Below are 13,989 nucleotides of genomic sequence, written 5' to 3'. Positions count from 1 at the left end.
CTAGTAGAACAAGAATAGTTAAAAAGTAGCGGACTGTTGAACGAGAGAATGTAAATTAAAGAGAGAATATTGTATTACTTTGATATGTGTGAATGTAAGGTGCTTACAAATGATGGGGAATCCCCTTTATATAGTAGTGTAATCCCAATTATGGTATAACTCTAATTATAGAAGTAAATCACATGATGTGCCTAATAATCGCCCTTGATTTGATCTGTTCCGGGATTTTCGCGTGATCTCCGACCGGTTACGGATATTTCGCCCTTCTGTTATCGCGCTTCGCTCGAAGTCGGTCGTATTTGGTCTCGATTGCTGATAGCCTCGATCTCGGCGGGAATCTCGATTCTCGAGCTCGATACTCTGTCTTCGTGCTCTGGCCTGATCCATTACGAGGCTGACCCTCGATGTGATTCCCTGGTCTCGATTAAATGGCAATCCGTGTACAATATGTTAACGCCAAATTTCGTGACAACCAATAGAAACTATGCTTCAAATATCAATTAATTTTACACGAACGAGTTGTTTTTATCTCTAGAAGAATACTTAAATAGTGAAGAAGTCTTTAATTTTTATGGAAGTAACGCTACAAGTTTTATCTTCTTAAGTTATTGCCAATTTAAATGGGGGTTGTCGACTAGTGACTTTGCCGTCCGAAGCCAGCACAAGCGGTTCGAATTCGGCGGCAAAAGGAAAGATAAAAGGATGTATCCAATGCCACGTCACTAAAAATCGAGGCGCTATAAAACATCTTAACTGTAAAATGACAATTTCAAACAATTGTGGCAAGTTAGTAAATCTCCTTTTGTGGATAAGGCTTCCGCTTGGATATGGAGCAGAAGCTCTCTTCAGTAGCGAAAAGGCTAACATCGTCACCCATACAGCAACTCTCGTATCTCGCCGAAAGATGTAATGCCATCAACCTTGCTGAAGGTTTCCCTGATTTCCCTGCTCCTTCCTACCTCAAAGACGCTGCCATTTCCGCTATCCGCTCCGACTTCAATCAGTACAGGTTTATTCCTTAATTTCTTTTCCTTTCTATTCTTTCCCCTAGCCTGCTAACTATCTTTAATAATTCACTGAATTGCAGGCATGTTCAGGGAATATGTGATTACGTGGCTAATCAAGTCAAACAAATGCATGGCCTAGATGTCGATCCTCTCACTGATATTGTCGTATGTTGTGGCCAATCTGAGGCTTTTGCTGCGGCAATGTTTGCAAGTATGATTTTTCTTTACAAAAGTCAATAGTAGTAATTAACTCCTGCAATTCCGGTCTTATGAGAAATATATGCAGAGATCATGTTTCTGTTTTCTTTGTTCAGTAATTAATCAGGGTGATGAAGTCATCTTATTCGATCCGTCCTATGAAACATATGAAACATGCATTAGGTTGGCTGGTGGAGTCCCAGTAAGCCTTTCATAACTATGCTTTTATACGTAACGACTAATCATACCATGCAGGTTTTGTCACATCTAGATTGATAAGTTCTATTTCTCCTGCGGAAAAATGGACAGGTGTATGTAGCCCTTGACCCCCCTCATTGGAGTCTGGATCCAGATAAACTCGCAAAGTCATTTACTGGCAGGACAAAAGCTATAGTCCTCAACAGGTAAAACAGAAAAGTTTCCAATTCAACATGAGACAATTCTTGAATGGGTTGACATACAGAGTGGAGTATGCTACCAAGTTAAGCGGAACTCCATAAACTTCTGCAACTAATTCTTATGGACTTGTGCCCTTTTATTTTTTTGACAAGAGGGGTTGCTCTGATGGTAAGCAACCCCCACTTCCAACCAAGAGGTTGTGAGTTCGAGTCTCCCCAAGAGCAATGTGGGAAGTTCTTGGAGGGAAGGATGCCGGGGGTCTATTTGGAAAACAGCCTCTCTACCCTAGGGTAAGGTCTGCGTACACACTACCCTCCCCAGACCCCACTAAGTGGGATTATACTGGGTTATTATTATTATTGTGCCCTTTTGTCTACATTCTGGCCAAGTCCAGGAAGTTGTTAGTCCTCCTGTATTAAGCTTTGAGAACAATATAGAGAAAGCCTTTAGAGATTAAATGTCCACATGAAAGCTAATGACTTCATTGACTTAAGTATTGAACATCGGTTTTGGTTAAAAAGGAATGCTTCCTTGTACTTTTATAAGTGTCACCTCAGAATGTATACTTTGATCTATGATGTGAAATTATTCTGTTGCTGCAATCAGTCTTGACATAAGATTAATCGGAGAGAAAGCAATGCAGATAACTAAATATACAAATGGAGCTATAGACACCAATGGGACAGTTTTGTTGCAATGCACCCCAGGTTGACACGCTTGATCGTTCAGATATCACTGTACTGTTGTGCAAAAGATGTTTAGATTTTCATTAACTGATGTTCTGTTGCAGGAAACATAAGCTTTTCCTTATTTTAGTCAAACCAATAATTGAGAAGGTTCAGTTTTGTACCTGCACATATAGTTTACAACATGCTATATGAAGAATATTTTAAACTGATAATCAATTTTAGCATTGGAATTGAATGTTCTGATACAAAGTGGTGCAGCCCTCACAATCCAACTGGAAAGGTTTTCTCTAAAGATGAGCTTGAGATTATTGCTGGAGCTTGCCGAACCTTGGATATTCTAGCTGTAACAGACGAGGTTTAATTTGCTGCACTTTACCACATCTTCTTGTTCTTTTCAAATAGAGAAAAAAAAAAAGCAACGACATATGTATATTCAGTTCAAGCTAATCAGCAGAATGCATTTTATATTTACTACTCCACCGTGTAAAAAAGAGATGCAATTTGCAGTGCTAACTCTTTAAAACCTAAAAAACTTTTGGTGAAGTATCTATAGAAGCTTTCAGAACTTCATGATCATGCATGTATGAAAATAGGAAGATGTTTTTTTTTACCCTTTTTGCCTTAATAGGCATGTTTCTTCAACCTTGCTTTTGCTTTGCTTTTAGGTAGGCATACTATCCCTTGACTGATGCCCTTTGCGTGTAAGATAAGATTGTGGAGTATTTATAGATTAAAAGTATACCTGGATCTGGAACCAGACATATCCAACTTGGAAGTTCACTTTATATTTCTCTGTAGGTATATGAGCATATAACCTTCGACGGGGAGAGACATACATCAATTGCCACATTTCCAGGAATGCAGAAGCGGACCATCATCACATCTTCCTTGTCAAAAAGTTTTAGTGTGACTGGTAAACATTTGATATCTTGCTTCCTGTGCCAGCATGTTTAAGTCGTTCCTACCTCTCCGAAGTAGGTTGATATATTAAATTCTCATTTAACTTCATGCTTTCTCAGGTTGGAGGATTGGCTGGGCGATTGGCCCGGCTTGCTTCGCATCTGCAATGAGGAACATCCATGTTAAAATTACAGATTCTGCTCCAGCACCTTTCCAGGAAGCTGCCTTGACAGCTTTGAGAAGTTCCCCGGAATACTTTGATGCATTGAGACAAGTAAATTTCCTCGCAATTAGTAGATCTACTGGTGTCTTTTTTCGACTTATCAGTTAATCTATTTTCACATCTTTTGGTGCTCAGGACTATGAATCAAAAAGAGATTACTTGACTCAGGTGCTTACAAAAATTGGTTTCCAGGTGCCCTTCATGCCTAAGGGTTCCTTTTTCCTATTCATGGAGCTTCCTGGGACATGCACTCTTTCTGATGTAAATACTCACCAAACATTTTTCTTCAATTATCATCTCAAGCACGAATACCTATTTTCCCTCATATAAATTCTTACATTAGGACTGTCCTATTTAATTGGTATCAAAAGCTTCAAAAGGAAAGAGAAACCTTCTCTTTTACATCCTTCTTTCTTTTTGACACGAGGGGGAGGTTTGGAGGAAGAGAAGGAAGGGTGATAGGATTGTACTTTGTTAAGATTTGAAACTTAGCTCAACCCAGAAATGCTACTTGAAATTTCTCCACCTAAGAGTGTCCACCTAAGAGGATCTTAATCTTTACTTATGGAGTAGTACAAAATTAGCGGATTCTGAACTCAAAGTGTATTTGGCTCCATAATATCAGTTTATTTACCAGACTTTTCCACTTGCTTATGTCTTGACCTCTGCTTGTGTGAACAACAGTCAAACATCGGATGATCCTGCTTGCATGACGATTCTACTTAATTTTTGGCGCTTTTTTATTTTTTAGAGAAGCTTAAGTTGGGTTAGTTGATCATTTGCCTGATAATCAAAGTTTAGAACTTTATTTGAAAGCATATATAGAACTTTAATATACATGTACATTGAGTGATTATTGCCGGCCGGTTGTACCAACAATAGGTTCATACTTTGGATAAAGTTTTTACGTCTCAGTGTGGCCTGTAAGAACTTGACAAAGCATTTTATTTTGGCGTTCTTTATATGTTTAAATTGTGGTAGTGATAAACTCAAGGCATTCCAGGTTGAATTTGTGGAGGAATTGATTAAACAAGCTGGGGTGGTGGCTGTACCAGGCCGTGTATTCTTCCACACCAATTCGTCATCGTTAGAGGACTTTTCTTCGACTGCTATTAGTTACCACAGGAGGTATATCAGATTTGCGTTCTGCAAAAGTGAGGAGACATTAGCTGCTGCTTCACAAAAGTTAACCGAGCTCGTAGATGGTTCAGGGAGACTGGAGCTATTTTAGATTGGATTGCTTTTTGTTTGCCTTTCCAATCCACGTCCATGAGAAGTGGAAGCTTTAATCTGTTTGTTCTTTGCTGTATGAAGAGAACGAGAGAAACTCCCACGCCATCAGCCCTATTGCTATTGAAGTGAATAGGGTTTTGTAATGTTATTTGAAAGATAGACTCGTGAAAATAAGTTAGAAGGATAACAGGTAGTAATTCATTTTCTCGATTTGTAGCTTTTACCAAATGAACGAAAGTTAACTCGGGAAAACAACTGATAAAAGGAGGTTGAATATTTACCGCTATGTCAAACTGGAAGAAAGGTCAAACCTTTTGCCTTTGAATAACCCCACTGTCTAACCTATATCGGGCAATTGTTTAGGTCTCTTGGAAAGTTCGTTTCCGTATTATGAGACGAATGATGATTAATGAGTTGTTGATTGGACTAATTTGCACTAAAGAGTTCTGCCTCATTTTGTATTGAACTCTATTAGTACCGAGTATCTTTTACTAGTATCAAATAGTTTTTTTAACCTTTAAAGTTATTTATTTGTAAAAATTACAGTCTATTGTGAAAACTTGATGGATAAAGCTCAGTTAAAAGGCGGGAAGTTGGGATAGAGAGCGAAGATCAACTGTATTAGACAACATATCATTCATCCGGCAGCTAATACACGTAGATGTGCTTACATATACCATATGAAAAACCTGCGACAGTGATGTATCTCCAATGAATATGTACAATTAATAGAGCTATGAGTACAATAAATACTCTCCTAAACACCCCCCTCAAGTTGGAGTATGTGCAATCCTCAACTTGGAAGAATAGAATGATGGAGGCACTGGGTAGAAACTGAGAATGATAAAAATGGTCCCTTACGTTTGGGAGTAATCTAAAATGATCTCTTAAATATATTCTTGAGTAATTTTGATTCTCTAAAATTCCGAAAGTGATCACCTTTGATCTTCGTTAAATATGTAACAAACTTTGCTAGTTAAATTTAATGAGAATGGTAAACAAATAATTTGATAAAAAATACCAGGAAAGTCTCAACAAATTCCAAAAATCACAACATAAAAAGCTACGCAAGACACTATATATATGTTTAAAAATTATTAGCAAAAACTATACTGTGATAAACTACACTAGACGACAAAAAATAAACGACTATTAAAAAATGAATCTTACATTTTTTCACAATTCATGTTGTCTTTAGGGGGAGGGGGGTGGGAAAAAAAAATGTTAAGTCTAACAAAGTAACAATCAGACAAGGCATTAGCGCAAATAATTTTCTTTAACCCACTGAACGTGGGTGGGGGGTGGTGGAATGGTCTCGAGAAAAGCCTTATGGCGCAAATATTCGGAAACGGAATATAGCAAAAGTTAAAGTACATTTGTATAGTTTACTGATTAGAGAAAGTATAAACGTTGGGAGTTGCAGTAGCAGGGAAAACTAGTCCACGTGGATATAGTCAACGCTAAATAAATTCTAACTCTGTCGAGATGTCCTCGCAGCCGCTTACGGTGGTCACAGATTCCGGCGAACGAGCTCCGCTTCTTCTTTCCAATTCTTCGCCTGAATTAATATTATCGCACTCGCACGCCACAGATGGAGAAATAGTCTCCGAGCCGGCCGGATCAAAACCTACTCCCAAACAACGTTTGCTCTCTCTCGATGTCTTTAGAGGCCTTACCGTCGCTGTATGGTTTTTTTTGTTGCTTTTCGAACTGACTGTATCTCCGCCTTTGCTAGAACTTAATTGTATTTGACTAGTTTTGCATGCGTTTGCAGTTTAACTTCTCTATGAACATGAAAGAAACACTTTGGTTACAGCTTTTCCTGCAAAGCCCCTATATCAAAATTTGTTATTTTTCTTCTGTGATTTCGCCTTCTGAATTGGGCTTAATTGCGCAAACCAGCAACTTACAATCCTAATGAAATGTTGATATGAAATTCTAAGCTACTCTTTTTTTTGTAGCTGAAAATATCTTCTCTGTGCTCTTTTGTCTTCACTGATGCTGTTTATTTCCTAAGTCAACAAGTAATACTAATGCAAAATGCAACCTTCTCTAGTGCTAAAATGCAATTTTGCAGTTGTCTTCCAGTAGGGTTAATGGAGCAATGAAACAACGGAATTGAAAATTTTGAATAAGTGTGTTTCTGATTCTAGGATGTATTATAAACTTGTCCTTTCTGTTGGTCTTTTCTGTTAATTATGTGTGTCTTCTGCGATTTCATGTGGTCTATTCTCTTTGTTATTTGACTTACATTAGTCTCCTTTCTTCCTCACCTTAGTTTTCTTTTATGTGGTTTATTTGACAGTTGATGATTTTGGTTGATGATGTTGGAAAGGCTTTCCCATCCATAAACCACTCCCCGTGGTTTGGAGTGACCCTTGCCGACTTTGTGATGCCCTTTTTCCTCTTTATTGTTGGTGTTTCTGCAAGTCTAGTATTCAAGGTACCACTCATCATGCTTTTTTGTTAGGTAATCCAATTTTTTCGATTCCAACAGTGACGAGAATCCATTGTTGATGCAGAAAGTTTCCAGCAAACCACAAGCTACAAAGAAAGTCTTACTGAGGACAGTTAAGCTCTTTATTTTGGGAGTGTTCCTTCAAGGTATGCGATTTGCTGAGCACCTCACAACGAGGGAGGGAGGGATTAACACTTAAGTGTAATTTGTGATGCTCTGCCTTCATTTCCTCCTTATCAAAAAATAAAAAGTAAAACAGTGCACCCAAGAGTGTGACCTAGAGTTCAATGAAGTGGGTGAAATTCTTGGAGTCTAGGGTTCAGATTCCAGGAAAGTCAAAAAAAGCTAGGTGATTTATTCCCATTTGTGTAATCCTTGGTGCGCCAGAGCTACTTGGTACCTGTGCTGGTGGGAGGTAGCAGGTACTCGGTGGAATTGTCTAGGTGAGTGCAAGATAGCCGGGACACCACCATTATCAAAGTAAAATCCCTGTTCATTATAAGCTCTTCCTACTTACCATGTTGAAAAAAATACAGAAATCTTGTTGTCTCAACTATACTTGCAAAAGAGCCGAGCTTGCTCAGAATTTAGGATCAACTTATAAACAACAACCTATGATTTGACTCATTACAATTTGTTGTTATGTTGTTTGCTTAATCAGACCCTCTGTTTACAAATCGAGGCCCAAGGCGGGCTAGCTAAACGCAAAGCTTGATTTGTTTAAAAACCCACCAATTTGAAATGAACTCTTTCTCTTAGCACAAAACATAGTACATACGAAACTTCAAGGTCTAAATAATCAAAGCCTCATTTATTTGACATAAAAGTGAGGATAAAAAAAATAATCAAACGAATTTTTAGATGTGAGGTTGAAGTCATTGTTGTCTGAAACCAAGCTTCCGTTGTGGTGATGGGTGCACGCTGTACAACAATCAACCATGGTGGCCTTATTCAAACTAGGATCATCTATTTGGATGGTATTAGGAAATTGTATAGCTATACTTTCAATAGGCCATGGATTCTTTTGTTTCAGAGTCCACATATTATTGATTATCAAGCCCATATATTACTGAATATCAGAGAGTTGCTTGTAAATGGAACCTTTTGCTGACTTCGTCAAAATTAAAGTTCTGACTTATTGTTTTGACAAAACATAAGGAGGAAATGTGCAGTGAGGTAACACCTGGAGGAAAAACGGCTCAATTGCTTCTCTCCTACATGAACTGAAAATTTTCCATCATGAGCTTTTGTTGTTATTAGATATTAGATATTTTGGAAAATTTAAAAGGCTTCCTTTTGTAAATTTTTCCCTCAACTGCATTTAAACTCACATATGTTACAAGTCATTGAATCCATGATTACTCATTCTTAGGTGGGTATTTCCATGGGCGCGACAACCTGAGTTATGGAGTTGATATTGCTAGAATTAGATGGATGGGAGTGTTACAGGTACTTTATCTGACAATGGCTTGTGTTCCTTAATTGATTTTTTTCTTTACTCGTATAATCCCAGGCTGTCTTCTACGCCCTTAGGTAGATTAAAACCTTTATTGTTATCTGTATTTCAAGTTCCTTTATATCCGAGCATTACTCTATGTGCTTTTCTGCTGTAGAGAATTTCTATTGGTTATCTATTTGCTTCAATTCTGGAAATTTGGCTTGCCAATGATTATCCTGTTGATTCAGCAAAGGCATTCGTCAGGAGATACTTCTTTCAAGCGTAAGTATACCTCTTGAGATTATGGATCATGTGCTGCTTGGTTCGTTCATGGTTTATTTTAATATTTTTTGTTGGTGATGCACATGGTTGAATTGTTTGTTTTTCTTAATCAGTGTCTTCCTTGGTCGAGAATATCACACGTGTCTGTTCAAGATTTTTGTAGTGCTCAAAATTTTGTAGTTGCAGCAGAATATTTATCCATACGTTTGTGGATGAACTAGTACTCTTGAGAATCTGTAAATGATATCACTTGTTCTTGCGGGAAAAGATCTATGATACTCCAAGGACTTCATGAAGTGCACAACAACACTATAGTGATTCAAATGGCTATCCATCAGTTATAGGGAAATACTGCTGGTTGGCATTTGTTATCTTCCTATGTTCATTTTACTTTTTAGTTCTTATATAGCAATCCTTTGACCAGATCAGTCAAATCAAAATCTCCTTTCTTTAGTTTTGCCTGTTTAGCTTTTCAGTGGATATTTTTTCCTGAGACATACATGGTCCAGTACATGATGACCTTTAGCTTTTTGCTTGTCCAGATATATGGGTCCACGCAATAGTAAAATTTTTCATAGTAGCTATAAGGAATAATGAGATCCCAAATCTGATTAATTACACCTTTATGCCAATTAAAAAATTGTAAATTTATGAAGAAGATTAAACTAGCCACAAAGTTTTCTGTACATGATAATGCCACTTATTTTGAGAAGCTTTTCCTTCTTTTTCTGCTAATATACTTCTCAATATGCAGGGTGGCTGGAACCTTAATTGGTTTATCTTACCTTATTTTGCTGTATGGCCTCTATGTTCCAGATTGGTTCTTTGAAATATCAAGTCTTAACATGGAATCACCAGTTTCAGGATATGAATTGAGTACTCAAACTGTAAGAATCTTTCTGAACTGCTCCAAGATTTTACTGTTCTCTGGTATAATCTTCTGGTGGCTATTAAACACCATTCTTTTTGTGCACCAGACATCTGTTAAGTTTTGTCACTCTACATGCCTTATGTTAAGTTTCCTAGAAATCTGAGTCTTCACTTAGTTATTAATTGGCTTATTTTGGGAGGTCTGTGCCCTTGGTTTGAGAGAGAGAGAGAGAGAGAGAGAGAGAGAGAGAGAGAGAGAGAGAGAGAGAGAAAGAAGGTGAAATATCTATCTATATAGAATAACAAAAGCAAAACAATAAGAGAATGCCAAGTGGATTACCCACAATTCAACACATGTCAAATTTTAGGACACATCTCCAAGATAGTTGGAGTTTAAAATTAATTTAAAATACAAATCATGGAAATAAACTTGCAACCAACAAATTCCTAAAGAATTGAATGTTTCCTCCCACGTTCTGCAGTTATCCTCCCACTTTTTTGTTGGCAGTTTTTTAATAAACAACTGCACACTCAAATTTACAAATTATTTTTATAAAGAAAAAGGAAAAAAAACAATTGGAGGATGACTGATCGTGCTCCAAACCACCAAAAAACCCTATTTTATCTACACCTTCATAACTATTGATTTATGGCTTTATTGTTTCAAATCCTTTTCAAATCCCAAATTTATCTACTCACTGTACCAGTCTGATTACTACAACAGCTTTACAAATATGGCTACACAAGTTCATGAAATCACACAAATTTCAAGCATCTCACAGTTAGAGTCATTTGAATGTTTGAAATCCCGGATCGATTCAAGCCTGAAATATCATATTCCATAAAATTGGTTTTACAGGATTCAAAGGTAACATATTTAACTTTCACATAGTTTATAGTACCGCTTTTATGTAGTATTTCTGTTTCTGTTTTTGATAGTAGGATTAACAATTCTGTATAAATTATAGAAAAGTCAATATTTTTTCCAGTATCACTAAACTACTTGCTACGATTTATATGAAATTTCTTTGATCCCCATAGCATCAACTGTATACGAAGTTGCTCCGGTTATTCCGATTCTATTTAAAGAGTTCTTTGATATGGAACGAACTGTAGCAACTAAATATTTTTATAACCGATATAAATTTTATTTGCACAGTATATTTTCCGGAAATAGCCTGCTAATATGCTCTTGATTGTATCTGTGTAGCATGATGAGTTGTTTCCTTAGTGCTTAACTAAAAGTCTCATAATTTTTATCAAATCACATACTAGAAAAGGATACTTATGTAATCATTCAATGACTAAGTCAAGCAGGAAGTGTCTATCACAATTTGTATCGTGTTACTATAGCCCATGATGTTTAAGTTGTATCATACGAACACATGTTTACAAAGCAAAATAATCATAAGAACACATATAATGTTTATTTCCATTTTCATGCCATGTGTTGTAATATACAGAAACTTGACTTATATACGAAATTAAAGACTACGATACACAATCTGAGGCTGACATTTACACAAAAGACATGTTGAGGAAACAACTAATCCTTCATTTCATATGGAAATCTTTGACTTGCGGTCTTTTGACCAACTAACAAATCAACATGATGTCGATGAGGCAGAAATTATTCGGTAATTCTTCTTTTCCTTTTTGTTCTAATATTAGATTTTGTAAAACTATGTGACTAACTTTTATATTTATAGATGTTGTTGGTCAAGTTGTGACCTATGAAGTTGTTCAGACTTACAAGCAAGGAGACAACAAAAGTTTCTTTATGAATGTTGAACTCGAAGATGGTCAGTAAGTCATTCATAAATAGAAATAATACTTTACAATAAAAATACCTATCTTTTCGTTTATGAACATTTACCATGAGACATATAGGAGGAGCAGGATTTCGGCTGCCTTATGGGGCGAACTTTTGGATCAAATTCAACATCACTTGAATGGATCTACATATGAACCTTTGATTGTTGTTTTTCAACTTAAGAAAGCTGAAAAATTTCGAGATTTACCAGTAATTACATGTATATTTAAAATTTACATTCTAAATATTTTATAATTTCAAATTTATAATTATAAGCAGTACATTTGATACACAGGCAATTACTCAGTGCGTAGCTATTGGTATGCTATAAAAATATGGATAAATTCTACTCTGCTGCAATCTATTTACTTTAAATCCAGGTTTATCAAATGTATAATTCTTTTCTATATGTACTAAAAATATAATAATATTATTTACAACTTACAGTTTTACACTTATGCAAATTACTTGCAGCACGTCAATTAAACTATGAGCGAATTACTCAAACAAGTTCTCAGCAAAGTTACTCTATGAGGCCTTCTCCATTTGGTAATCCTATTGTAATCTGATCTTACAGCTGGAAAGACTTAATGGTAGACGGAATATATGCGCGAGTGCCAATGAATACTCTATGAGATGATGTTTCTGAGAGTTTCAAATGCATTTAACCATTCCTTGAGACACTATTTTGTTTGTTAATTGTGCATATGCATGCCACTTATGTGTAAAAAAATAATATCTTGCATGCATATGCCACATATGTAAAAAAAAAAAAGATATTTACTCCCTTCAGTTTCATTGCTTAGCATTCCTCCCGAACTTTACTCCAAAACATTTTTACAGACGATCAACTTTTGGTTGGCAAGCTAGCTACTATCGTTACAGGCGTGGGTTATGTAACAAATTCAACAATACTTCCTTTTTTGATTGGAAAGGTACAAAAATATTTTAAAAGTTATTCTTATGTTTTATTTGTACAATTATATATTTTTGTTAAATATGTCATTTACAGGGAGATCTAATTATCATTGACTCATTATAAGATATTTGAATCCGCTAGCCTCAAAGTGAAGATCAACCCCATGAAATCAAGTAATTTGTGAATACCAACATTTCTGATTGTCGCGATGAAAGAATCATCGATAACAGTTATGAGGTCCATATCTATTGAGTAATTTTGATTCACTTCAATTGAACTATTTTGTTTTTGTTGTTTTTTTTACTTAGTTCCTAAAGCGTACACCTTATGAAATAATATTTTGGTGTTTTGCGTGATTGTGGTTAGTGTAAGAAGAGTTGTGATGATCTTGACATAAAATTTTCTAAGAAACAATGTGGGAATTATTTAAATCCTTTTCTCACCAGCTGTATACATATGTTTGTTTCTGATTTGTGATGTCAAATTTTATCGTTTGTAACCCATTCGTTTCTTTTTTCTTTTTTTGTAATCTAAGTCAAGGGAATTTTGGAACTATTTTTATCTTTAAGGATATAATATTTTAATGCATGCTTTATCCATTGCTAGAGAGTAGTCTGGTTTTTAAATCAAATACGTTGTAGGAACAAGTTATATGAGTTTCAGGTCCTACGCTTCATTTTGCTCATATTTATAAATACATATATCCCAGTAATTGAGTCGTCCTTATTTTCTTAATGGAACTTGTGTATTTTTCATGTAATTTGCTACTTCATAGGTTTTGTGTTGTAATCCATGCAGTATTTACATGATTTTAGTTCTATTATGCAGTTCTTATTGTGATTTATATTGGCAGATGCAAAGCAGCTTATTGGCAGGAGGTTTAGTGATGCATCTGTACAGAAAGTGACATGAAATTATGGCCTATTAAGATTATTCCTGGACCTGGTGATAATATAATGATTGTTGTAAACTACAAGAATGAAGAGAAGCAGTTTGGTGCTGAAGAAATCTGTTCTACGGTGCTAACAAAGATAAAGAATTTGCTAAGGCCTGCATTGGCTCAATTGTCATGAATGTCGCGGTGAATGTGACTGCATACTTCACATATCCATACATTATGACATGGAGATGATTTATGTCTAATTATTGAGTAGCAGTTGAAGTATTTCCCTACACAGGAGTTAGCCTTTGGAGCTATTGATTACTCTATACTAATATTTATAATTACGACATCTGCTACTATTGTTGATGCCAAGAATAGAAATTATAAAATGAAAGCTCGACCATTGTTCTTGCTGATCTCATACTTTCTTCTAATTGTTAATGTATAGGCTCAACAGTAAAAAATTCAAGATAATATTTTTTTTCTCAAATATTGTATTTTATATTTTTCGCGCAACGCGCGGGTACGAATACTAGTATTCATAATACGAAAAATAAAAGGTTGAGAACAACTTCAATAAGCCAAAAAATAAAAAATAATTATGAAAAAACAGAGAGTGAAATCTTTTAATTTGGTACGTAGAGTATGTGATGCTAAATAGACACAAAACACATAAG

General features: G+C 35.8%; 2 protein-coding genes across 2 annotated transcripts; both read left to right on the top strand.

Moving 5' to 3' along the window:
- LOC109231973 (methionine aminotransferase-like) lies at positions 765-4,929 on the top strand. The gene is made up of 9 exons (XM_019397587.1): positions 765-1,009; positions 1,088-1,218; positions 1,322-1,407; positions 1,515-1,609; positions 2,552-2,648; positions 3,092-3,206; positions 3,313-3,467; positions 3,552-3,677; positions 4,420-4,929. Exons 1-9 carry the CDS (start codon positions 828-830, stop codon positions 4,645-4,647), a joined length of 1,215 nt encoding a protein of 404 aa, XP_019253132.1. The 5' UTR covers positions 765-827; the 3' UTR covers positions 4,648-4,929.
- Positions 5,933-13,502, top strand: LOC109232480. Its single transcript, XM_019398252.1, has 8 exons — positions 5,933-6,332; positions 6,955-7,092; positions 7,172-7,253; positions 8,480-8,556; positions 8,721-8,827; positions 9,582-9,815; positions 13,283-13,307; positions 13,359-13,502. The coding sequence occupies exons 1-8, from the start codon at positions 6,135-6,137 to the stop codon at positions 13,500-13,502; spliced, it is 1,005 nt and encodes a 334-aa protein (XP_019253797.1). The 5' UTR covers positions 5,933-6,134.

Source organism: Nicotiana attenuata, chromosome 9 (assembly GCF_001879085.1).
Source record: "Nicotiana attenuata strain UT chromosome 9, NIATTr2, whole genome shotgun sequence".
Taxonomy (NCBI): Eukaryota; Viridiplantae; Streptophyta; class Magnoliopsida; order Solanales; family Solanaceae; genus Nicotiana; species Nicotiana attenuata.
Note: the sequence above shows the minus strand (reverse complement) of the source record. Positions and strands in the feature narration are given on the sequence as shown.

Bases quoted from the DNA above. Each gene is read 5' to 3' on its own strand.
- LOC109231973 (XM_019397587.1), top strand. From the start codon at position 828: ATGGAGCAGAAGCTCTCTTCAGTAGCGAAAAGGCTAACATCGTCACCC. The intron at 1,408-1,514 runs GTAAGCCTTTCA...AAAAATGGACAG, and splicing joins GGTTGGCTGGTGGAGTCCCA to GTGTATGTAGCCCTTGACCC. The intron at 3,468-3,551 runs GTAAATTTCCTC...TTTGGTGCTCAG, and splicing joins ACTTTGATGCATTGAGACAA to GACTATGAATCAAAAAGAGA.
- LOC109232480 (XM_019398252.1), top strand. From the start codon at position 6,135: ATGTCCTCGCAGCCGCTTACGGTGGTCACAGATTCCGGCGAACGAGCT. The intron at 7,254-8,479 runs GTATGCGATTTG...ACTCATTCTTAG, and splicing joins TTTGGGAGTGTTCCTTCAAG to GTGGGTATTTCCATGGGCGC. The intron at 8,828-9,581 runs GTAAGTATACCT...CTCAATATGCAG, and splicing joins AGGAGATACTTCTTTCAAGC to GGTGGCTGGAACCTTAATTG.